This window comes from Bos grunniens, chromosome 27 (assembly GCF_055505025.1).
Source record: "Bos grunniens cultivar Pamir isolate PY7600 chromosome 27, Bosgru_T2T1.0, whole genome shotgun sequence".
Classification (NCBI taxonomy): domain Eukaryota; kingdom Metazoa; phylum Chordata; class Mammalia; order Artiodactyla; family Bovidae; genus Bos; species Bos grunniens.
Genome location: NC_141191.1, coordinates 25,254,878 through 25,280,760, shown reverse-complemented (window position 1 = coordinate 25,280,760; position 25,883 = coordinate 25,254,878). Strand labels below are relative to the sequence as shown.

The 25,883-nt window shown below is 37.3% G+C and overlaps 1 protein-coding gene across 4 annotated transcripts in view; it reads right to left on the bottom strand.

Moving 5' to 3' along the window:
* DLC1 (DLC1 Rho GTPase activating protein) overlaps positions 1–25,883 on the bottom strand; it is a 515,132-nt gene that overhangs the window by 308,373 nt on the left and 180,876 nt on the right. For all 4 annotated transcript variants that reach the window (XR_015156335.1, XM_086380730.1, XM_086380729.1 and 1 more), the window contains exon 3: positions 4,398–4,547. Coding sequence is in view for 3 of the 4 variants with exons in the window: in XM_086380730.1 (XP_086236856.1) it covers positions 4,398–4,547 (150 nt within the window). In the remaining variant the exon portion in view is untranslated. The remainder of the gene's footprint in view (positions 1–4,397; positions 4,548–25,883) is intronic.

Here is a 25,883-nt window from a genome sequence, read left to right as displayed (position 1 = left end):
GAAGGACCTAAAAAGCATTACGTGAAATGAAATAAGAGACACAAATACTGTATAAATCTCACTTATATGTGAAATCTAAAATAGGGCAAAAGAAAAACAAGGTAGAGGGGTGGTTGCCAGGGGCGGGGAGATGGGGAAAATGCGGACATGCTGGTCAGAGGGTACAAGTTTCCAGTTATAAAATGTTTAAGTTCTGGGGATCTAATCTTCACTTTCGTGACAGTATTAACATCACTCTATTATATACTTGAAAGTTTCTAAGAGATTAGATATTAAGTGTTCTCACCACATACATACACACAGGCACACAATTGTAATTACACTAGTTGATGGATGTGTTAACTAACCTTATTTGGTTATTATTTTGCAATTAAAAACTGTAACAAATCATTACATCATACACCTTAAATGTTGTTATACGTCAACTATATCTCAATAAAGCTCCAAATAGAAATTTAAAAAGTGGAAAACAAAGAAGGTGTATAAAATACATACAAAAGAATAATAAATGTGAAACAGAATACAACAGTCTTTAAGTATGTGTGTGTGTATATAACCCTAACCAAATTTCTCATTCCTGAGTGATTTCAGATTAAGGGCTACATATTCTTTTTTTTTTGCATGGAAAAGACATTTTACATTTTACCATAAGAGAAAAATAATGTATTAAAATTTCATATTGAATCAACATTAAATGGATAATCATAAGTAATTTATAAATATCAAATGCATAATCTTAAGTAGCAGGTAGTTTTTAAGCCATTTCTATTTGACATTTATGTTTATCAAAAACCATTTGCATTACTTTTCCTTCCTGTTTATGAATTAATTAGGTAAATAAGAGGGTAACCTTGCACCTTTCTAACAATATAATAATTCTCAGGTAAAATAATAAATATTTTAAAAATCTATCACTCATTGTGCTTTTACCATTTATAGATAATACTGTACTGTTCCATGTTCACAAACTCTTTGGAAGATATTATTATCACCTGATGGATGATGAAGCCAAAGCTTAAAGCAAGTAACCTGACTAAATTCACAGTCTGTGGCGGACTGACATTAAAACTCAGATCTGTCCGACCCTCACTTGTCCAGCTCTATCAAGGCAGCCTTCATAAATGTTAGCTCTACCCTTATGAACCTATTTGCAGGGCAGGAAGAAAGACACAGACACGGAGCAGATGTGCGGACATGGTGGGGAGGTGGGTGGGATGAACTGGGAGACTGGGGTTGACATATATACACTACCATTCATAAGTGAGAGAGCCGGGGGAAGCTGCCGTGTAGCATAGGACCTCAGCTTGGTGCTTTGTGGTCACCTAAATGAGGAGGGCTGGGATGGCGTTTGGGAGGGAGGTCCAAGAGGGAGATATACAAGTGTACATATAGCTGATTCACTTTGTTGTACAGCAGAAACTATACTCCAATAAAAATACCCTTATTTTATTTTTAAAGCCATTCTTTAAGACCCCAGCTCATATTATTTTTTACCACTCCCTTTATTATAGAGAATCTGCCTGCAGTGTGGAAGACCTGGGTTTGATCCCTGGGTTGGGAAGATCTCCTAGAGGAGGGTATGGCAACCCACTCCAGGATTCTTGCCTGGAGAATCCCCATGGACAGAGGAGCCTGGCAGGCTACAGTCCACAGGGTTGCAAAGAGTCGGACACGACTGAGTGACTAAGCACACAGCACATTATACGTAGAACTCACTCTAATCTTTTCTTATAAATAATTTCAAACTGAGGTCACTGTTTCATTGTATGTCTTCCCCTCCGTCCTAAACTGTAGATTCACAGTGGAGTATGAGGGTGTGTCAGAGGAGGCTTCTCCTCTGAATCTGGGACAGAGCTCCTTGATGGACAGTCAAGATCATAATCATCTGTTACAACCCACTTATTCCATGGCACAATTATCAAATGGAATGGAAATCGCATGTGGAAAAATTTTTGATGATGAGAGAATGTTAAAATTAGCTTTAAACACCAAGGAACAGAAATAAAGAAAAAGGGATGACTTAGAAAAACACAGAGACCAAAAAGAAATTTTGAGGGATTCAGGCTATGTCTTATTCATCTTTTGCCCAGTCTCTGGTGTGAGTGAAGACATGGGAGAAGGAAAATAAATTAACAAATACCAAATATGTAGTCTGTATCAGGTCTTTTGGTGCATTTACATATTTTCTTTCATTAACTCCTCCCAACAAGCCATTAAGTAGGAAACAATCTCTCCTGCTTTTACGTGAACTTGAAGTTGAGAAATTAAATACTTTTCTTATCTTCTCAGACATTCAGTTGCAGAGCTGGCATGTGAACCCAAGCCTGCAGACTCTAAAGTTTATGTTTCTATTGTATTATTGGGCTTTTTTCAATTATCTGCTCAACTAAAAACTCAGAAACACATTTTTATTTACAGAATCAACCACTGCTCAGCGAGGATGGTGATGGTCCATGAGACAGTGCATGTGATATAAAATCCAGTTTACACTTGAAATGGAGGGAGAAGAAACAGATGTAGGCAAATCCTAATCATCGCCCACCTTAGCTCTTGTTTTGTATTGTCTTTACCTTTCAATGAAGAACCACATGTAGCAGGTAAGGGCTGTTCTGCTCTCTGAGCTGGAGACAATAATGTGGAGTTTTATTTAGCAGAAATCTGTGCTGTGCTTTTTTCCCCCTAAATACCTAGTACTGAGGAAAGGTTAATATAGAAGGAAAAGAAGAACCATTAAAGAGATAGGGAGAGATTAGCAATTCATAATAGAAAACTTTAAAAGAGAAAATGTATCCCACATGTACATTAATGGCAAAAAAGTACTGAGAAGCCTCTCCTATTGAAAACAGAGCTTTACATTTATTGAAAATGAAAATGAGCACAAAGTGAAATGGTGAAAATGAGCATGAAGCTTCTCTACACCTTTCACCTGTAAACAAGGGTAAAACACCCTTCTTGTTGGTCTTCAGGAGGCCACTTTGGTTGTGTTTCCTTCACGTGGATGCCTGTCCTACTGAAGTATGTGTGAGACACTATGGTACCAGGAGAGGAGTAAGTGATTCTGTCTGGGAAGACATACGGAGATTTAGGGAAGACTTCACTGTAAAGAAAACAACTGAGATGAATCCTGAAGGATAAGGAAAAATTATCCAGAAGGTTATAAACAAGAAGAAAAATGTCATTTCTACTGGCTTTCTAAGTCTAGACTGAAGTATTTAATGTCACATATTTTTCATTTTTAAATTAAAATTGTTTTTTACTCAAGGTATCAGATTCCCATAATAGTCAGCTATGAAAAGAAGTATGGGATAGTGGTTGAATGACGTGGCTCTTGTACATACAATTACTAACTTTTCTATTCTTTTTACTCTGAACAATGTTATAAGGAAGGAATGTGTTAGCATACGTAATGCACACTATATAATGCATTCATATATCCTAAGGTTAGCTACTAACTTAACTTGCTTATTTTCTGTGAAATATTCTGTACCACAGTCAGAATAAGTCTTGAATAACTTAATAATCAAGAGTAGAACTATACAAAATAATTTGATACAGAATAGTTCTATTTTGGTAGGTTCTCAAAAGGGGTCCATGGCTTAATTATAAGTAAATTCTACCATCACGTTTGCTAGATATACAAAAACTAAGCTATTTAATATGAACATAATATTAAATATGTGAAGTGTATAGACATTTTGGCATCTGTGTCTTCTAAATTTTATCTTGGGTGTTAGACTCTCAAAAGAGAGTCTATCTTATATGAAATTAATGCACAGTACAATATAGTTTTCATCTCTGTCCTATTCATTATGTTTCACTGAGTGAATTTTAGAGTGTTCTCAAGTTGATTTCAGGTAAATTCTTTCTTGTAATCTGCTGAGTTAGTTCAATCAGCATTCATTCCTCCATCCATCCATGTGCCTACCCATCCACCCATCTACTTGCCCACTCATCCACCCACTCATCCATCCATCCAATCATTCATCCATTCATCCACAGATATTTATTAACCATATTCTATATCCAGTGTAAACTTGTGGGATACTGGAAATAAAATACCAAACAAGATAAACAGAGCATCGCTAATGGTGTTTACAGCATATCAGAGAAGACTGACAATGAGGGAAACAACAGCAATGAAGAGAATTTGATCACTAGGAAACAAAGTAACTTCCCAAAGTGACCCTCTTTCCTGTCTAATAATAACCATTTTCTTTTGAATCACACACATCTCTTATGGACTCTGTGTGAAACCTAGAATGATTTGAGTGATCTTTATGGAACACTAAGGGTCGCAAGGGGGTAGATTGGGCCATCCAAGATGTTTCATTCTCAAGAGGGCCTCTGTAGGTGCAGGGACACATTCACACGTGGGAAGCGGGAGGTGGGAAGCTCACAGGGACTTGCCGCCGCAGGCTGGTTGGTGTGCTGGACGGAGAGGAGCTGGAGCTGAGGGCATTCTCAATGTCCTGATCGAGCTGGTCCAGTTTCATGATCAGCAGCACCATCGAGTCTAGTCGTGCCCTATCCCGATCTTCTCTTATTTCCTGAGGAACAGAACATGCCGTTACTGAATCTGAAAGGCCATTTCTTGGAAAGAATAAAAAGTTCCCTGTTCTTCAATGGGACACAAAGGGCACAGTAATACGCAATCTTGTATTTAAGGGGCAGGAACGTTCTATTCTGTACCATCAGCGGACTCTTCACTGGGAAGATACCGCCCTCCTGCCAAGAAGGCATTTTTACAGGAATATTAAATACATATTTTCTAGAGCAAGGCACAATGAAAAAGAGGCTTAACATCAATGATACTGATACATTTATTATTTTCAGATTAATTATTCTTGGGAAAAGTTGTATATTTTCTTTTGTCAAATCAGTTATACACACAAATCATTTATAACATACTAATAATTGTTTTCAGGTTAGACATTTAAGGATGTACACAAGATAATATTTTTGGATGACTATTTCTGAGTATAGTAAAAAAAACAGGGAAAGAATCAAACAAGGCAGAAATTTTTCTTTGTTTTGTTTTTTGCATGAGGCCACTTACTTACTGCTTTTTCAAGCTATGTTATTGCCAATATTCATTTTCTTTTTTTAATTTTATTTTTCTTTTTAATATAAATTTATTTAATTGGAGGCTAATTGCTTTACAATATTATAGTGCTTAATAAGCCAATATCACTTTCAACCTTCTTTCACACACTTTTGGAAAAAAAAATCCTCTACAATCACATGAATTGTGGTTACTTCTTTGAATTCTCTATAACATAAACATATTATTTATGGAAATACTTTTTCTTATAAAAATAGTTAAGTTTCTCACTGACCATACAGAGTTATTTGCACATGACTGTTTACTATTCTTGTGTGTTCAAGTCATTAGTATTAGGAAACTTTAAAATGTTCTGTAAAGTGCAAAGTATCAGGGTTGGGCAGAACAAGGGTTGCTGCTGCTGCTACTAAGTCACTTCAGTCGTGTCCGACTCTGTGCGACCCCATAGACGGCAGCCCACCAGGCTCCCCCGTCCCTGGGATTCTCCAGGCAAGAACACTGGAGTGGGTTGCCATTTCCTTCTCCAATGCATGAAAGTGAAAAGTGAAAGTGAAGTCGCTCAGTCGTGTGCGACTCTTAGCGACCCCATGGACTGCAGCCTACCAGGCTCCTCCATCCATGGGATTTTCCAGGCAAGAGTACTGGAGTGGGATGCCATTGCCTTCTCCGAGAACAAGGGTTAATGAAATAAAAACAAAACAAAACATGAAAGCACTGTAAGTTTCCTTAGAAGCAAGATCTACTGAGAGGTGTCATGGACTCAGGACCAGCCCTTTTCAGGTAAATCGTCATTTGTGACTCATGTTGCCATGTTCTCATCTGTCTAAGATATTTACCTGGGTGAAATCAGCTTTGAAAGGGCCATCAGCAGTGACCTCAAAGGCAAACTCTACTGTGATGAAAGCCGGAAGAGTGGGTACAAGGGAGTGGTTGGGAGGTTTTGCTAAGGGGATGGATGAGTAGTGGCGTGAATGAGGTGACTGCTTGAATCAGATCTTTGATTTTGTTTTTGGACTTTTTCTTTTAATCACCCTTAATTCCCTAATCACCATTAGGGCAGACCCCAAAGAACAAGGACTAGGGTAATTGCATGGAGTCATCTAATGCCATAGGGGTCTCTGTACTTCAAACAGGTAAAGTAGACTGTTAATATTAACAAAAACTATTTTTCACAAGTCAAATAATTGGTTTATTAGATGAAGTTGGTCAAAAAATCATTAGTTCAGCTACCATTAAGAAATTATTTGGGTAAGCTGAACCTGTGCTTGGTTGAAAGTTTAATGTCAAACTGAAAGACTGAGTCCTACTTCCATAAAGTCATTAATTTTGAGAATACATTAAGAATTTTTCTGAGTTATGTTAATTCCCTCAGAGTACTATAGTGTAATTATTTCTTCCGTTTCCTGCCATCATCTGTGTTGTCTAAAACATTTAATAAGGCTCTGACAGAGAATTACAGAACTTTTGTGATCATAAAGTTTCATTGTGCTTAAGAAGGGCCAGGATATTTGCAAACAGACCTGAACGTTACACTATATCATATTCCTCAATGCTACAGAACTTTGTTATATATTTTTAAAATGTTATTTATAGTAAAATCCTGCTTATACTTTAAAATAGAGTCCCAGAAATATTAAAAAAAATTAATTCTCTTCTAAATAATACAGAAAATGGAAGAAACTGCCTGAATAGAAGATTCTTTGCTTATATAATTTCCTTCTCATTTAAACCAAACTTGTGTTTGGCAAGGTAACGTTCTTTGCATATCTCTATGTTCACGTACGCTTTTGTGTGATTGTCTTTCATTCACCAGTCATAACATCCTCAAGCATAAAGATGAGGTTTTACCACCAGGCAGACACAGAGTCAAGTTTTACACTGTATATGCAACACTTTACAGGAATAAAAATATTAATGAAATCAATAGGAGCCAGTGAAATAACATTTCCCGGAGTGTTAGAAAATATGTCTTGATATTTTTCCAGCTACTCAGTTAACGTCGGATAAAACAGTATACCCTGAAGCTATCCTACCTATCAACAGTAGACTTAGAAACAATTTGTATTAACTGGATGCTGAGATTGTGCTTTAAAAACTTTTTCAAGGCTATGGGCTGAGCATCGAATTATTTTAAATGACCTGCCAAAAGAATAAAATCAAGCAGCCTTGGTCTAAGATATTTGTTTAGAGAAATAAACTTATTGCATTTCCCTTTCATTCATGGAGGCTTCCTTGTTTATCACCTATTACAACGTTCAGCCTGAAACGTAAGGTACACAGACTAGCATCAAAGATTACACATTAAACATCACAAAATAGAGTTGGCTACAAATCAGATGCTTTGGATACATCTTCTGTCCTTGTTGTTAAAGCTCAAGTATGAATATTTTGCAAAGTTCTAACTTTTCATATGTCCATGGCTAAACTCCAGCAAATAGCTCATGTCTGAAAACAAAGCTGTGTGTTTGCAGATTCTGGCAAGGTTGAACTCTACAGCAGAGCTTTCATTTCATGCTGTCACTACAGGCCAGGGGAAGAGGAACTTCTTAATGAGCGAGGCGGCCTTAGTTCTATGCATTTCAGTAACTTAATCCCCTTAAATCAAAGCCAAGATGTGAAATTTTCTCCCCTCCCATGTTCCCTGCAGTCACAACTGCTCTGTGAAAGGGAACAAAACGTTCATCAGTGAATAAGAGATAGAAAATCTCTGCTGTCTTCAGTATTATAGTCAACATGAGAAGACATAAGGAAAGGAAAAAAATGCATATACATATTTTCTGATAGGAACAAGGGTAAGAAGAAAATAGATAGGGTAATGAGGTATACAGTAACTGCAGGGGAAGTGTCCCATCTGGTGGAGTGTGGTCAGAGAAGAGCTTTCTGCCGAAGTAAGAGTAAACCATGATAGGGATGAAAAAAAAAAAAAAAATGAGGTAGAGGAGAGAAAGAGACAAAGATAGAAACGGAGAGAGAGAAAGAGAGAAATAAGGAAGGAAGGGGGGGTGCGAGCCGGGGAGGGAAGGGAGGAGGAGGAGAAGAGAGGGTAGTAGAAGCCGGAAATCAGTGTCCCATGCAGGGTGAAGAGTGGTATGAGAACGCTGGGGTGAGAACAAGTGTGGTGAATAAGAAGAAGTGAGAAAAGGTTAGGGAAGCCAGGGGAGGGAAAGCGAGTGGGAGAGTGAGTGGGTGCTAGGGCAAAATGAGGCTGACCATAAACAGGAGCCAAGCTGTATTCCATTATGAAGGTCACTATAAGGAGGTCAATTTTATTCTTCGTGTAGTGGGGCCACGGGCAGGATATCAGCAAATGAGTGATTCAGTGATTTTCAACCTTTCAGAGTTCTTGCCACGTTTGACAACCAAACATTTTTGGAACCTCATCACATTGTATGTCCAGCAATGCCACACAATGAATACAGGTGCAACAGTTTAGTTTATCCTAAGATGATTCTTCCAGTTCTAGCCATAGTCCTTTCTTCTGCTGAGGTCCCATGTTACCGTGATCAAGAGGAAATAATAGAAATTTTTATAATCAAGTCCTATTTATATAATCAAGTCCTATATTTTGAGATCAAAGTGAAAAAGAAGTAACTGTTTAGGGATCCTATTTCTTGGAAGTAGGGAGTGAGTGGGCAGTGATACGTCAGGAAATCTTTAGCAACTGGATCTCCAAATAAATAGAAAGCCCTAATTTGTAGTGTGTGCCGACTTTTCTGTGTAAATACATCCACAGCCAATTTCAAGCTCCCAGATAGACATTACTGAGTGCAGTTTTGGGAGAGATGCACACAGTTGGCTCTTATGGTCTGTGGCGAGGTAATGCACAGCAGCTCCAACACACACATGAGGAGCGGGGACCAGTAGGATAGAGAATCATTCTTAGAATCTGACTTGAATGGAAATATTGACAATTAAACCAACAGCTGTAATGAAGGTGTAGTCAACATAATCATATATTGGAATAATGCATTTTATTTAGTTGATGCATTTACTCTCCCTGATATTTGCTTCCATTGCCCAGGTAGAGTTCAGTATATATTGTAGGTTTAAATTTAATGACCTTCTGGAAGGGTCTCTTTTTTTTCTGGTAGTGGCTCCTTTATCTACCTTCTTGGTATCATCCCTTATCTATGTTTGCAAAATTCCCTAAATGTATTATCACGAGCATATCTATTTGTATTTTTACTTAAGTAAGTCAAAATTCATTTCTTTAGGTTATTCATTACACCATTTGGATACTTCATTCAACACCTGAGACTTTTGAAACCTACAGGTCCAGGACAGTGGTATTGGTACCAATGTCCTAACTTTGCAGATGAAAAGTGATTCCAGCGAGTTTTAGGTCCAGGTCACATTTCTGTTGGTAAACTGACAGGCCCAGAGCTGGCTCTCCCTGTGCCTTGCCCTAGTCTCTTTCCACTTGGCCTTCTTTCCATGATTAGTTTAGTAATCATTTCCACATCATGCATACTCTCTTCCAACTCCCACACCCTGGTTTATATTCTTTCTAACATATAGAAACTATGTTTTGGAAGAACGCCAATGACCACAACTTATTACAAGATATCTTTGAAGCATCTGGCTCAATTCTTTATGCTTTTATTTAACAATCATTCAAGATATGTTTATTGACCATCTACTGCATGCACTGCGTTTCCTAGGAAGCTACTGCTTTCGTATTTTTACAGCATAAGTTTTAGAAATGCTGTTGCTGTTGTTCAGTTGCTAAGTCGTGTCTGACTCTTTGCAACCCCGTGGACTGCAGCATGCCAGACCTCCCTGTCCCTAACTATCTCCCTGAGTTTGCCCAAGGTCATGTTCATTGAGTTGGTGATGCCATCCAACCATCTCAACCTCTGGCATTTAGAAATGTTATGGAGACAGATTCTGCCTTTCTCTACCTTCCCAGTTTCTCCCTCCAGAACTAAACAGCCTAAGTAAAGCCTGTTCCACAAAACAGCCTTTCAAATATTTGAAAAACTATATTGCACCCATTTTCTTTTTCATGGTAAATCATTCTCAGTTCCTTTAATTATTTCTGTTATATTGTTTATATATATATATATGAAAACATAATTATAATGTTTTCAAATCCTTATTAGTTCTGTTTACTCTTCTCTGGATATGAGATAGTTCTATCAGTGACCCAACTAATGGCTGGTACCAAGGATTACATATATTACTTTACATGTTTTCTGACCATGAAGACAGAGAAGGCAAGTATTTCTCCATGTTCCGTATACCCTCTTTAACACAGCCTAAGAATTAAGTGCCTGTTGAGAACATGAACAGGCTATTCTTAATGGGATAGTCTCAATCTGCTTTTTTAATGAGAAGGATTTTTTTGGCTGTGCACTGACCTTGAGTCAACCATGTGATATATGTCTCTTTCTCCCAGTATGTGCCTGTGTCCTGCTAAGAACAGAAACATCCTGTTGTCTTGAGACTATAACCAGCTGTTGTCAAGGTATAGATAATGTACGTAGCTGCTGTGGAACAAATTTCCAGTTGTTTCTTTTTCAAACACAAGTCAGTGTATACTTAGGCAAATTACAAGAAAATCCTCCTTTCAATTTGATTTGTTGTCAAAACCTAAGATGGCCAAGCCACGCGGTGTTAATTGGGCAATTGGAAAGAGCTCCTTCTTTACTCCCTTGAGCTTCTTAGACCCTGGGCAGTGAAGTCACTTCGATCACAATGGTATCGGGGGAGATAAACAGAGATTTTAGGAGATCATTCTCTCCAGGGTCATAAACTGGAATCCACTGAATGGGAGCTTCTATGACCCCTCTTTCCTTCCCTCTGAGGAAGATAATTCTGACCCTCTCTCTTTCTCCAAAGGCTTTTTATTGAACAGCATAGAACACAGCACACACACAGGGAGTGGGGATGATGTGTAAGTTATTGGACATTTCACAGACTGGGAAAACATGAGCTCCAGAGCAAAGGGCGCCTCCCTTAGAGCTGCACAGGCTCCGTTTTCCTTATGCCAAGCATTTGGAAGGGAACCAAAAAATTCAGTGAAATACCCGGATGCTTCCAAATAGAAGATATTTGGCTCAGCAAATTCAGCGCTGCCTGAATGTTCTGCTTGTCAATGAGTTGTGGCATCCCATAGACAGGCATAATAAATTAAAGGCTAGGCCAGGAATAGAATTAAGACTTCCTGATTCACAAGCCAAGGTTCTGGCCTCTACACTGTCTTTGATTCCATACACATCTTACTGGCTATTCTGGGCTGCTAATACTCCTTGCTCACCCGTAAAAGAAAGAGACCTTTCAGCGAAAAGCTTGGCTCAACTTCACTCTGAATTATTTGATCTAAAGCCAGCTGGACTAGTATGAAATCTCATATTAGTGTTATAAATTTCATTTGACAATAAATTCCTCATTCTAGACTTTCCTTTCTTAACATAATATCCTGCTTGAAGAATCAGAAAGTGATTAAATCTTTGTTTCTTCAGAAGCAGTGAAGATTTTCATCTGAGTTGACTGGCAGAAGCTAAAAATAACGTAATTATTTTATGCCAGAATTTCTAGGCAAGTTCAATAAGTCAGCCTTAATTTTTATTCAGGTGCATTTTGAGATAAAATTTATGCAGACTGGTAATAAAGGTAAACAGATGCAATAAAAAAAACACAACTACTATCTCCCACTTGCCAGACATATTCTGTTTAAACACAAAATCTTTGTATGTTATCTTTAAGGAATAATAACATGCCAATATCATTTTAATATTAGATGACAGAGAGAGATAAATATTACCCTCATTTAAAGTTGCTGCAAGGAATCTTTTAACTGATATGTACATTGTAGCATTATATTAAGTGTCTGTGTTTAGTTCAGTTCAGTCGCTCAGTTGTGTCCGACTCTTTGCGACCCCATGAACCACAGCACACCAAGCCTCCCTGTCCATCACCAACTGCTGGAGTCTACCCAAACCCATGTCCATTGAGTTGGTGATGCCATCCAACCATCTCATCCTCTGTTGTCCCCTTCTCCTCCTGCCTTCAATCTTTCCCAGCATCAGGGTCTTTTCAAATGAGTCAGCTCTTCACATCAAGTAGCCAAAGTACTGGAGTTTCAGCTTCAACATCAGTCCTTCCAATGAATACCCAGGATTGATCTCCTTTAGGATGGACTAGTTGGATCTCCTTGCAGTCCAAGGGACTTGCAAGAGTCTTCTCCAACATCACAGTTCAAAAGCATCAATTCTTCAGTGCTCAGCTTTCTTTATAGTCCAACTCTCACATCCATACATGAATCCTGGAAAAACCATAGCCTTGATTAGATGGACTTTTGTTGACAAGGTAATGTCTCTGCTTTTTAATATGCTGTCCAGGTTGGTCATAACTTTTCTTCCAAGGAGTAAGCGTCTTTTAATTTCATGGCTGCAGTCACCATCTGTAGTGATTTTGGAGCCCCCAAAATTAAAGTCAGCCACTGTTTCCACTGTTTCTCCATTTGCTCTGAAGTGATGGGACCAGATGCCATGATCTTAGTCTTCTGAATGTTGAGCTTTAAGCCAACTTTTTCACTCTCCTCTTTCATCAAGAGGCTCTTTAGTTCTTTTTCACTTTCTGCCTTAAGGGTGGTATCATCTGCATATCTGAGGTTATTGATATTTCTCCTGGCAATCTTGATTCCAGCTTGTACTTTATCCAGCTCAGCATTTTGCATGATGTACTCTGCATATAAGTTAAATAAGCAGGGTGACAGTATACAGCCTTGACCTACTCCTTTTCCTATTCGGAACCAGTCTGTTGTTCCATGTCCAGTTCTAACTGTTGCTTCCTGACCTGCATACAGGTTTCTCAAGAGGCAGGTCAGGTGGTCTGGTATTTCCATCTCCTTCAGAATTTTCCACAGTTTATTGTGATCCACATAGTCAAAGGCTTTGGCATAGTCAATAAAGCAGAAATAGATGTTTTTCTGGAACTCTCTTGCTTTTTTGATGATCCAGCAGATGTTGGCAATTTGATCTCTGGTTCCTAACTTTTCTAAAACCAGCTTGAACATCTGGAAGTTCATGGTTCATGTATTGCTGAAGCCTGGCTTGGATAATTTGAGCATTACTTTACTAGCATGTGAGATGAGTGCAATTGTGTGGTAGTTCACTCTCTATTAATCTCCCCTCCCATTTAAAAGGGATGTGAAAAAAATTGGTCACATATTTGCTCAATTTTTAAACTTCAGTGAGGCTTCAAATGGAGCATTTCTTAGCCCAGACTTTGTAAATTTTCTACACAGTCTCCTAAATGGTTTCAAAGGACATTTATGCAGCAGGTCCTAAGGAGCACTCACAAGTGGCAAGTGTGAACCAGGAGAGAGGTGTGTGGGCAGCAATTCCTCTCTATCTCAGGGGAATCTGAGGATGACTTCCTCCACTGGCTTTAAAGGCTCATTTTTGGTTGGGATATAATTTCTAGCTAAATAATTTTGTAAGCATTCTGTAATCAGTTTTCACTTTAAGTGCTAAAGCTTTAGATTGACATTCAAGGTCAATTAATGCATGTATTTATTTAGACACAAAATCAGCCTTTATGGATTATTCTGTGTTCTGTGTCATCATGCCTACACAATAACCTGCAAATCCCTGTAGTTTTTTGTTGTTGTTGTTGTTTTGTTTACAATTCTCAGAAGCTCTTTGCTAGCTCAGATATTAAAGGATACAGGACTTATTCTGGCTGGAAAACATCTACTTAATATTAAAATTCCATAAATTATTTCCAAGAGTATTATGATGGTCTTTCCTTAGGTGTAGATAACAAAGAAAGGCATAAATAAAAATTTACTTCTTTTCCAGAAAAATACATGACTTAATTTAGAAGAAAAGTCCTTTATTGACCTCACTTCTGTCTACTTTTCTAATTTTACCTCTCAGCACTTCCTGATCCTGCCCAGTGTTCCTCAAATTCAATCATTCTGAGGACAACTCCATATTTCTTGATATTTTTCTTTAAGTAGACTTAACATTTCACAGTTAAAAATGCATTTCTAACCTAAATGGGAAGGAAATCTAAAAAAGAGGGGATTTATGTATATGTATAACTGCTTCATTTTGCTGTACAGCAGAAGCTAATACAATACTGTATAGCAATTGTACTTCAATAAAAACATTTTTTAAATGCACTTTTAGGATCTGAATAGACATTTTTTTCAAATAAGATGTAGAGATAACAGATACATGAAAAGTTGCTCAACATCACGAGTTATCAAAGAAATGCAAATCAAAAAAGCATCAGATATCTCTTCACAGGTAGTTGTCAGAATGGCTATTATGAAAAAGATAAGAAATAATAAGTGCTGGTGAGGATGTAGAGAAAAGGAAACCTTTGCTCACTGTCGATGGGAATGTCAACTGGTACAGCCACTACAGAAAAATGTACAGAGGTGCCTCAAAAGAATAACGAAATTGATCCAGCCATTCCACCTTTAAGTATTTATCTGAAGAAAACAAAAATACTAACTGGAAAAGATAAATGTATCATTATATTCATGGCAGTGTTATTTAAATAGTTAAGATATGGAGGCAAGTGAAGAGTCCAATGATGGGTGAATGAGTAAAGAAAATCAAGAAAATGAACAATGGAATATTATTCAGCCACAAATAAGAATGAAATCATGCCATTTGTGACAACATGAACGGACCCTGACAGTATTACACTAAGTGAAATAAATCAGACAGAGAAAGAAAACTACTATATGCTCTCATGCAAATGTGGAATCTAAAACAAACAGACAAACAAAAACAAAAACTGAACTCGTAGATACAGAGAACAGATTGGAGCTTACTAGAGGCAGGCTGGTTGGGGATGTGGTGGGAAAAGTGGGTGAAGGGAGTCAAAAAGTACAAACCTTCAGTTATAAAATAAAAGCCATGCAGTGTACTATATAGCACTATACATTAGTAATACTGCATTGTGTATTTGAAAGTTACTAATAGAGTAGACCGCAAAAGTTCTCATTTCAAAAAAACTGTGACTATGTGTAATGCTAAAAGTTAACTAGGCTTCAGTGTAGTGATCATTTTGCAATATATACAAAATTCACATCATTACTATCTACACCTAGTACTAATATGTTATATGTCAATCATATATATCTCAGTGGAAACAATGAACTTTTAATATATAATGTTGCATAAAATAAAAGTGAAAATCTTTTCTTATATTTTTTCTATAAAATGACAAAATTATTAAAATAAAAAATCTTTACACTATCTGATGTAACCACACATAAATCATACTATAATTTAGGAAATACTGTACTAGAAGTACAGAACTTTTGGGTTCTCAAATATGCCATGTTCCTTCTCATTTGCAACTAAGATTACCAGATTTAGCCAACAAAAATTACATTTGAATTTCAGATAAACACAAAATATATATTTTTAGTAAAGTCCCAAATATTCAGTGAGATGGTACTGTATGGGATATACTTATTCTAAACATGTTTTGTTCTTTATTTGAAATTCAAGTGTAATTGGGAATTCTGTATTTTATCTGACAACTCTATTTTTTTGGGGGGGAGTTTTAAGACTTTATTCATTTACTTTTTAAGAGCAGTTTTAGATGCACAGCAAAATTAGAAGGAAGGTACAGATATGTCCCATATACCCTTTACCCTCCCTGTCCCTCCAATGCACACACACACACACACACAGGCATGCACACACAAAGCCTCCCTCACTGTTAACATTCCCCACCAGATGGAACATTTGTTACAACTGATGAACTTATATTGACACATCATACTCAAAGTCCATAGTTTACTTTAGGATTCACGCTTGAATTGTACACTCAATTGTACACTCTGTGGGTCTGAACAAACACACAATGACATGCATCCATCAATATGGCACCTGACAGAGTGTTTTCCCTGTCCTAAAAAATCCTCTGTGCTCTGTCTGCTCATCCCTCCCTCCCTCCCCTCACCTCTGCAATCACTGATCCTTTTACTGTCTCATTAGTTTTGCCTTTTCTAGAATGTTATTTTGTTGGAATTATACAGCATGTAGCCTTATCACATTGGTTTCTTTCGCTTAGTAATATGCATTTAAGATAGCTCATTCCTTTTCAGCGCTGAATAGGATTCCACTATTGAATGTGTACCACAGTTTGTTAATTTATTCATCCTCGGAAGAGGATCTGTTGGCAACTCTATTTTTGACTCAGTAATAATGCTTCTTTGGCTTAAAACACCTCTCCCTTGCCTGAGTATATCAAAGGAAACCCCTTGGTTTCAAATTCAATGTCACTCCAATGGAGAACTTTTTCATAAGGTTGTTTCCTTGAAGGAATGAACGTTAACTGCCTTTCAAGTTTAGTGATACAACTTCAAAGAATGGAAATTGTTTCTCAGTATCTTATTCAGAGTAGTTAAGTATCTGCATATTATTCAGATAATAATCCCAAGTAAATCTAAGAATTGGCACTTTGTTTTCTCTTTAGTAGCAAAATTAAATGTGAAAAATGCATAAGGCTACTCTCATGGTATTTTTAGGATTACACATTTACTTAAATTGTTACTGTTTTGTAGTAAATCTTCCATGAGAGAGTAAATTCAGAGTAAATTTTTTGCCATTGTATATTTTATAACTATCAACATGTTATGTGTGTTTGTGGTTTTTCTGACATTAATGAAGAGCCCTCACATTGAAGAAGTATGGGAACTATTTATCTAGCCCAGTCCTCTCATTTTTTTTCCCATGTGATGATAACCTTAGCAAGTTAAGACTTTCCCAAGGCTACAGACATAGTAAATGGCAGAACTGGAAACTCTGAGTCTCCTGATTCAACTCAGCTTTGCTTCCTATTACCCAGTTAGTAACCACTAACACCTTTAGTCCTTTAAGGCATTTTCTTCAATTCTAAAGGTGACCCAAAAGGCTATATTCCCCATGCAAATTCACGTGAAGTGAGAGATTTGAGTTGAATACATGTAGATTAAAAAGTAGACTTAGTCACGCATTGACTGGCACCATCTTACTGCTATTCATCTAGAAATTTAGAAGATAAACCACCCGCCTTTCTTCTTTTTTCTCCCTTTCCTCCCCTCCTCTCCCTTTTCTTCCCCTTTCCCTTCTTTCTGTCCTGTCTACAATGAACTCTATCAGGAGTTCTTAAATATTAGTGCACATCAACATGATCTGAAGAACTTCCTAAACACAGAGAACTGCTGACTTGTAGGTGTCTGACGGAGATAGAACACTGCATTTTTAATAAGTTCCCAGCTAGTGCTACTGCTGCCAGGAGCCACACAGGAGAACCTCTGAACCTGGAAGGCTACAGTCCATGGAGTTGCATAGAGTCAGACATGACTGAAACTGCTTAGCACACACATGAACACACACACAGTAGAGCAATAGTCAGCAGTGGCTGATTATAAGGATTCTTGTAGAGCTTTGGAAACGTTGACATGCTAAGGCTCCACTGACCAAATTCTGATTCAGTTGGTGTAGCATGGAGCCATGCTAGTGCATTCTGAAAGTTCCGCAGATGTATTCAAAGAATAGTGAGGGTTGAGGAACACTGAAATACTTTACAGAGAGAGCCATTACTATGGCTTCAGACAAAAATGAGAATAAAAATTAGATTCTGACCCAGAGTAATTCCACAAGAAACCCATTAATTCCCTATGGTAATAGATTAATGGCAACTATACACCAAAAATGTCATAAAGGCATTCATAACATTGAAAACCTATTTAAGACCAATTGTTAGTGATTTGATAAAAAGAACAACAACAAAACAAAAAGTGTCTCAAGTAGCAAGTTTTTGAAAGGCAACATTCTTAACTTGACTAAAACTGAGTATCAGATAATTAGAGTAAATATTGAGGATAATGGTGAAACATTAGAAACACTCCTACAATATTAAGAAAAAGTAAAAATGCTCATTATCACAAATCCTATTCAACACTGTACTTGAAGTTCTGGCTGATACAACAAAAACAATAGCAGCAACAACAAATCAGTGAGGATTATATTACAAAGGAAGAAAATTAGTGCCTTTAAAGTCTCAGAGAATCATCTGATAACTTATTAGAACAACAACAACAAAAGGATTTGGTTCAACAAAGTAAAACAGACGCATTCGTGTGCACTGTCTTTAAACATTTAAAAAATGGAATAGAAAAAAATCACAATAACAACAAAGAATCATACAATATCTAGAAGTAACTGAATGAGAAAAATCAAGAACTGTAAAAGAACTGAGAAAACCAAAAATGTCACCAAAAAAAACCTAAAAGAACACTGAACAAATGAGGAGATATGTGGTTCTGAATAGGAAAATTCTAACATGCTTCACATCTTGTGTATATATTACATATACATATTATGTATATCGTCTTTCACCACTAGAATGTAGCAATTGTTGCCTGCTTGGCTCACTGATACAACCCAGGAATCTAGAGCAGTGGTAGACATATTATTGTCACACAATAAAAGTTGACTGACTGAATGAATGAAATGTTGCCCTCCAATTCATTTATAAATCCAAAGTAGTCTAACCCAAAATCCCATGTGATTTTTAATGGAATGTGGAGAGCTGATTACTAAAAAGTAAAAATAAAGATAAGGAAAAATCCCAAAAGAAATAGATAAAAAACATTTTTTGATGAATTTCTTTAAACATATACCAAAAAAGAAAGTGAAAGTCACTCAGTAGCAATTCTGTGCAACCCCAGGCCAGAATACTGCAGTGGGTAGCTGTTCTCTTCTTCAGGGGATCTTACCAACCCAGGGATCAAACCCAGGTCTCCAGCATTGCAGATTCTTTATCAACTGAGCTACAAGGGAAGCCCAAGAAAACTAGAGTGGGTAGCCTATCCCTTCTCCAGGGGATCTTCCCAACCCAGGAACTGAACTGGGGTCTCCTGCATTACAGGCAGATTCTTTACCAACTGAGCTACCAGGGAAGCCCCACCAAAAAAAAAAAAAAAGAGAGACAAAGATAATATAATAAACACTGTGTGCCTCTCAGCTTAAAAGTTGTCATTATTTTGTCAATTTTACTTTATCTTTATTTTTTAAAAAACATATTTCACTTCAGTTCAGTTCAGTCGCTCAGTTGCGTCCGACTCTTTGCGACCCCATGAATTGCAGCACGCCAGGCCTCCCTGTCCATCACCAACTGCCAGAGTCCACCAAAACTCATGTCCATTGAGTCGGTGATGCCACCCAACCATTTCATCCTCTGTCGTCCCTTCTCCTCCTGCCCGAAATCTTTCTCAGCATTTTTAGTTAGACTAAAAAAAAGAGGGATGACTAAAATTAATACAATTATAAATTCTAAGAATTATAAGAGACTACTATGAACAAATATATATCAACAAATTAGATAGCTTATAATAAATGCTAAATTTCTAGAAACATACAACATACGAAGACAAAATCGTGAAGTCAGAAAATATGAACAGATGAAGGAGCAAGGAGATTAGATCAGTAATCAAAACTCTCCCAGCAAATAAAAGCCCAGGACAAGACAGTTTCACAGCTGAATTCTACCAAATATTTGAAAATGAATTCATACCAATCCTCAAATACTTCCAAAAAGTGAAGAGGAAGAAATACTTGAAAGACATAAGGTCAGCATCATGCTAATATTAATGCTGAAAAAGTACACTCCAAGGAAAGAAAATTACAAGTCAATGTCTCTGATGAACCTAGATGCAAAAATCCTCAGCAAAATATTAGTGAACTGAATTCAAGATCACATTGCTGCTGCTGCTGCTGCTGCTAAGTCACTTCAGTCGTGTCCGACTCTGTGCGACCCCATAGACGGAAGCCCACCAGGCTCCCCCGTCCCTGGGATTCTCCAGGCAAGAACACTGGAGTGGGTTGCCATTTCCTTCTCCAGTGCATGAAAGTGAAAAGTGAAAGTGAAGTTGCTCAGTCGTGTCCGACTCTTAGCGACCCCATGGACTGCAGCCCACCAGGCTCTTCCATCCACGGGATTTTCCAGGCAAGAGTACTGGAGTGGGGTGCCATTGCCTTCTCCCAAGATCACATTAAAAGGATACTATACATGATCAAGTGGGATTTATCCCTGTGATGCAAGGTTTAACATTTGCAAAAAAATAACTATGATATACTACATTAATAGAATGAAGTACAAAAATCATATTATCATTTCAATAGATGCAGAACAAGAATTTGACAAAATTCAACTTATTCATGATAAAAACTCTCAACCAATCATGTTTAATAAAGACATATATGACAAGCCCACAGCTGACATTGTACTTAGTTGTCAAAAATTAAATGCTTTTCCTCTAAGATCAGAAATAAGACAAGGATGCCCACTCTCACTACTTCTATTTAATGTAGTACTGGAAGTCCTAGCAATAAAAATTAGGCCATGAAAAGAAATAAACTACATTAAAATCAGAAAAGAAGAAGTAAAATTATCTCTATTTCCAAGTGATATAATTTTATTTATAGAAAACCCTAAAGACTCCACTAAAAAATCTGTTAGGACTAGAAAATGAATTCAGTAAAGTTGCAGGATACAAAATCAACATATGAAACCAGTTGCATCTATGCATTAACAATTAACTATATGAGAGAAATTAGCTATCTCATTTACAACAGCACCAAAAACAATGAAATACTTCGAAATAAATTTAACCAAAAAAAAAAAGAAAAACCTGTTCACTAAAAACTACAAGACACAGATGAAAGTAACTGAAGAAGATAAAAATAATTGCAAAGATATCACATGCTCTTGAATTGGAAGAATATTATAAAAATATTCATGTGACCTAAAGTGATCTATGTATTCAGTGCATTTCCTGTCAAAATTCAAATGGTGTTTCTTACAAAATAGAACAAACAATCCTAAACTCATACGGAAACTCAGAAGACTGAATAGCTAAAGCAATCTTGAGAAAGAACAAAACTGGAGGCATATTTCCTAATTTCAAAGTATATACCAAATCTATAGTAATCAGAACAATATGGGACTGACATAAAAACCAGAAGTTTCCACTGAAATGCAATAGAACCCAGAAATAAAACAGTGCATATATGGGCAACTAACATGTGACAAAGTGATCAAGAACACACAATGGGGGAAAGACAATCTTTCCAATATAACTTATTTCATAGAAACAGAAAGGAGAATGGTGGTTGCCAGGGGCTGTGGGGAAGGGGAAAATGGGGAAATATAGGTGAAAATACATAAATTTTCACTTAGAAGAAGAAGTTCTGAGACCAACGTATAGCGTGGTGACTATAGTTAGTAACATGGTACTTAATACTTGAAAGTTGCTGAGAGGACATCTTAAGTCTTCTCGTCACACACACACACACACACACACACACACACACACACACGAGTTAACTATGTGAAGTGACAGCTGTGTCAATTATCTTGATTTCGGTGATCATTCCACAACATATATGACTATCAAATCATCATGTTGTATACTCAAGTATATACAAATATATTTATCAATTGTTCTTCAGGAACGTTGAAAAAAATCCAGGTTGTAGATCATTTACTTTTAGCACATGTATTTCTTTCACTGATCTCTTTTTGATGATTAGTAATTAGAAAAGAAATAGCTAGTCAGTCCACAGGGTCGCAAAGAGTCAGACACGACTGACCAACTAAGCGCAGCGCAACACAGTAGCTCCTTTATATTATCAAGTATTTCCTGCACATATAGATGCCTGAATTAAGTTTTAAAACCCATATGAGAAGAGATGGGAACTCAAGCTTCCTGTAACCACTGAAGGACCTAGCAAAGAAACTGCCAATAGTAGGATTCAAAAGTATCTTTCGATTAATTAATAATCAGTTATCTACAAAATTCCAATCTTTAGTGAACATCCACATAATACGGTCAAGCTCTAAGAGTCAAAGTTTCTAAAGAGAGAAAACATAAACAGCTACTATGGGAACTTTCCTTTTTAATTGAAGAGAACTCTTCCGATGCACTGATGAGAACATGTGCTGGCAGTGGAGTGGTTCATTGTTTGTGTCCTTACAAGACTCAGTGAAAACTCAAAAACGTCTTTGTGGTATAATATTTCTTGGAGTGAAAGGGACATTTGAAAAATAGCCTTTTACTTCCAAAATATTGCGGTTACTCATCCTCCAATTCCCTGAGATCATTAAGACCTGTTTGTTTGCTTTTCTCTTGTGCATAAGGAAACCAAACATGCCTCTTCTTTCCCAATATGGCCATAACTCTTAACCCAAATTTCTGCCTGGGGAATCTCTCCAGCACACTGAAGAGGGTCTCTGTCTACATGTCTAGCTTTTCTCTGTATAAACCATGGGCCCATGAAAAGGACCCATAAGTTTCGATGGTTTTTAATTCAAATGGTCATATTCAATAATACAAGTCTCCTGTGGAGTTAACTGCTTACTACAATGAATGGTGATTATGTAGCTACTAATTGTATAAACACAAATAAGTACAGAGTATTAATAAAATGTGACTGATAAAGCTTGCAAGTTACTTTAAGAATAATATTAAATAGCACTTGAAAATGGGGTCGAGTTTGCTTAAAATATTTGGGTTTGAGGTATAAATAAATACGTGTGTGTGCGTGCTAAGTCACTTCAGTCGTGTCCAGTTCTTTGTGAACCTATGGACTATACCCTGCCAGGCTCCTCTGTCCATGGGATTCTCCAGGCAAGAATATTGGAGTGGGCTGCCATGCTTTCCTCCAGGGGATCTTCCTGACCCAGGGATCGAACCCATGTCTTTTACCTTCCTGCACTCTTTTTAAGACTAGCATCTCCTGGGAAGCCCCATGTACATATAGTATACGTATTTAATGGAGGTTGAAACAACAAATAAAAGTAACTTTCTCTGTTTTCAGAAGGTGGGTTTAAGACAGTACAGTATCATTCTTCTCAGAAGCCCAAGGGAGATGGGATAGTACTTAGTGATAAAAATCTGTTATTTTCATGGTGAAGTTATGAAACAAACAGACCATGGAGTAGCAATTTAAAGCTGGAAAGGACTTTAGTTGCTTATAGCTTTTTTACCAATGAAAAAGTTGTCTAAGATTAGTAAATCAAGAAACGATTGGCTTGCTAGGTTCTGACTGTAAGGGATGATAACTAGCTGTGTTCAGTCTCTAAGTTGTGTTCAACTCTTTTTGACCCCGTGGACTGTAGCACACCAGGTTCCTCTGTCCTCCACTGTCTCCCAGAGATTGCTCAAATTCATGTCCATTGAGTAGATGATGCTATCTAACCATCTCATCTTCTGCTGTCCTCTTCTCCTTTTGCCTTCAATTTTTCCCAGGATCAGGGTCTTTTCCCATGAGTCAGCTCTTCACATCAGGTGGCCATAAGTATTAGAGCTTCAGCTTCAGCATATTCAGAATATTCATGGTTGATTTCCTTTAGGATTGACTGGTTTGATCTCCTTGCAGTCCAAAGGACTCCCAAGAGTCTTCTCCAGAGAGAAGGTTAAAATATATACTCTGAAAAACTACACACGATTAATGTACACATTAGTTGACAAATCGGTATATTAGCCCATGTGAATCTCTTCTTTTTGAATGCTTAAGTTACACATAATGCAAACTTGGCCCACCTCTCTCTTTTTTTTTTTCAGGTCTGGGTTTCAGGTAAGTGGTTGTATACATTTTTCCCCCATATTTACTGAGCAACTCTTAGGTCAATAACACTGTATTGTATACAGGAGATAAAACAAATCTTCTCTTCATTTAAGAAGTTCATATTACATCTAGTTGACTGTCATGCAAACAAGCAGCCAAAACAAAATGGGATGAGTATGAGTTTAGAGCTAGAGCAGAGTGCCATGAAAGCAAAAAATAAAAAATAAAAAAATAAGAGATTCTATTTGGGAGATATGGGGTCAGCTTCATAAAGAAGGCAATTAAACTGAGCCTTGAAAATTGAATAAGACTCAGAGGGATGGATGGCATGGAAGTACAAGGGGTTCTGGAAATACAGGACACGAAACATGTTTGAAAAATAGATTTACACTGATTGAGTTGAGGCACGATCCGAGATTAGCTCTGACTAGAGGCTTGTGTGAAGCACAGCAAAGATAAAACCAAATACACAGAGAGCAGTTGACTTGAACTCCACAGGTTCACCCTGTCCCTCAAGCTTGCCATGCACGTATCTTTCTATTTTTTCTCTTTACTCACCATATTTCCTTTTCCAGGTCTTCATTATGCTACTTCTATGAAATAAATAACTGTATTTTTGTAAAAATATACTAGAACTACAAAAAGCAAATGCTCCCTTTCTTCTCTCTCTGAAATCCCCACTGCCTCATGGTGTCACCTCTGTCTGGGGTATTTGGGTGTTTATGCGTGCTAAGTCACGTCTGACTCTCTGTGACCCGATGGATTGTAGCCCTCCAGGCTCCTCTGTCCATGGGATTCTCCAGGAAAGAGTACTGGAGTGGGTTGCCATTTCCTTCTCCAGGGGATCTTCCCCAGCCAGGGATCAAACCCAGGTCTCCTACACTGCAGGCGGATTCTTTACCGCTAGCGCAACCTGGGAAGCCCATATTTCCCTTATTTTTTTCAAGGTGAACCTAAATTTACCATTGAAGTGATTTGCAGGAGCAGACCTGTTTTATAAGCTGTTGCGGAGGATCTCCTGCTAGATTGGTAAAGTTTCACCACTCTGTTGGTCTGGTAACAGTTGAGCCCTAGTATAAAGTTTTAAGAATAACTTTTTTTTTCTTTTACATTTATCAAATTTTCAGGCATTTCTTAAACATTCTGTGGCTATTTAATCAGAAATGGCATTTCCACAGGATTTCTGCTTTGGTGCATGTCATTCAATTTGATAAAATTCTATTCAAATTTTATTTAACCACAGATGTTTGCAGATAACTAAATGGTCAAATACATGAGAAAACATAGATCTTTTCATAGAACCTGACACCATTACTGATAAAATAATTTGAAGTACATATTTTTATACTGTGAGCAAGTTAAAGAATTGGGTGTTCCTATTGTAAAGGTCTTCTGGATTGAAAACATCGATTCATTACAAACTTAGAAAGTCCAACCAAGGAGAAAATAAGAATTATAATCTTTAAAATTGTTATTTGCTGAGCAAAATATAACCAAAATGTGAGTTTTAGTATGTCTATAAAAATAGGAAGTAAGTTAAATAATCTTAAGAAATGTGTTTATTCAATATAATAGGATTTTAAGGTGGGTGGTTTCTTATGTTACTGAAAATAGAAACAGCAATATTCTTCTGGCTGACAGTTCTCACAAAATTTGCAAATTAAAACAACACAACTCATTGCCCTACCTGGAAAAGATAAGAGCAGTGGTTAAAAAAAAATAAAGTCAGAGCTCCATTATTTACCTAAAGATGTTTCTTCTGCTCTTGGTCAGAAATTAGTTATTTAGTAGAACTGACATCCTTTGAGCAAGTATTTATAAGAGCCTCTGCATTTAGTAACACAATGCACCAACACATATTGAATATAAACAGCTGTGAATGTGATAATATGCATTAACATTGATAAATTTTGTGAGGAAGAGAGTAGTAAGAATCCTATGAACTTTCTCATATACCAGGTCACTAGGAATGTTCTTACAAGGCCTCCAAGCATTCGGGAGATGTGTGTCTTTCTGAGTTCCTAGGACACAACGTGCAGTGGAAGGAGAAGGGTTAGGAAGAAAGGGTCACTATCTCTAAGGAAAATATGCAAGCGCCACAGATGCGCCCATCAAGCTGCTGTTTCCCACACACTCCACGGCTCCTCTTGAGCACAGGAAGGGAAAGAAAAATCCTCTAAAAAATTAACCACATGTTAGTATTGAAACGTTGCCAGGAACACAGACGA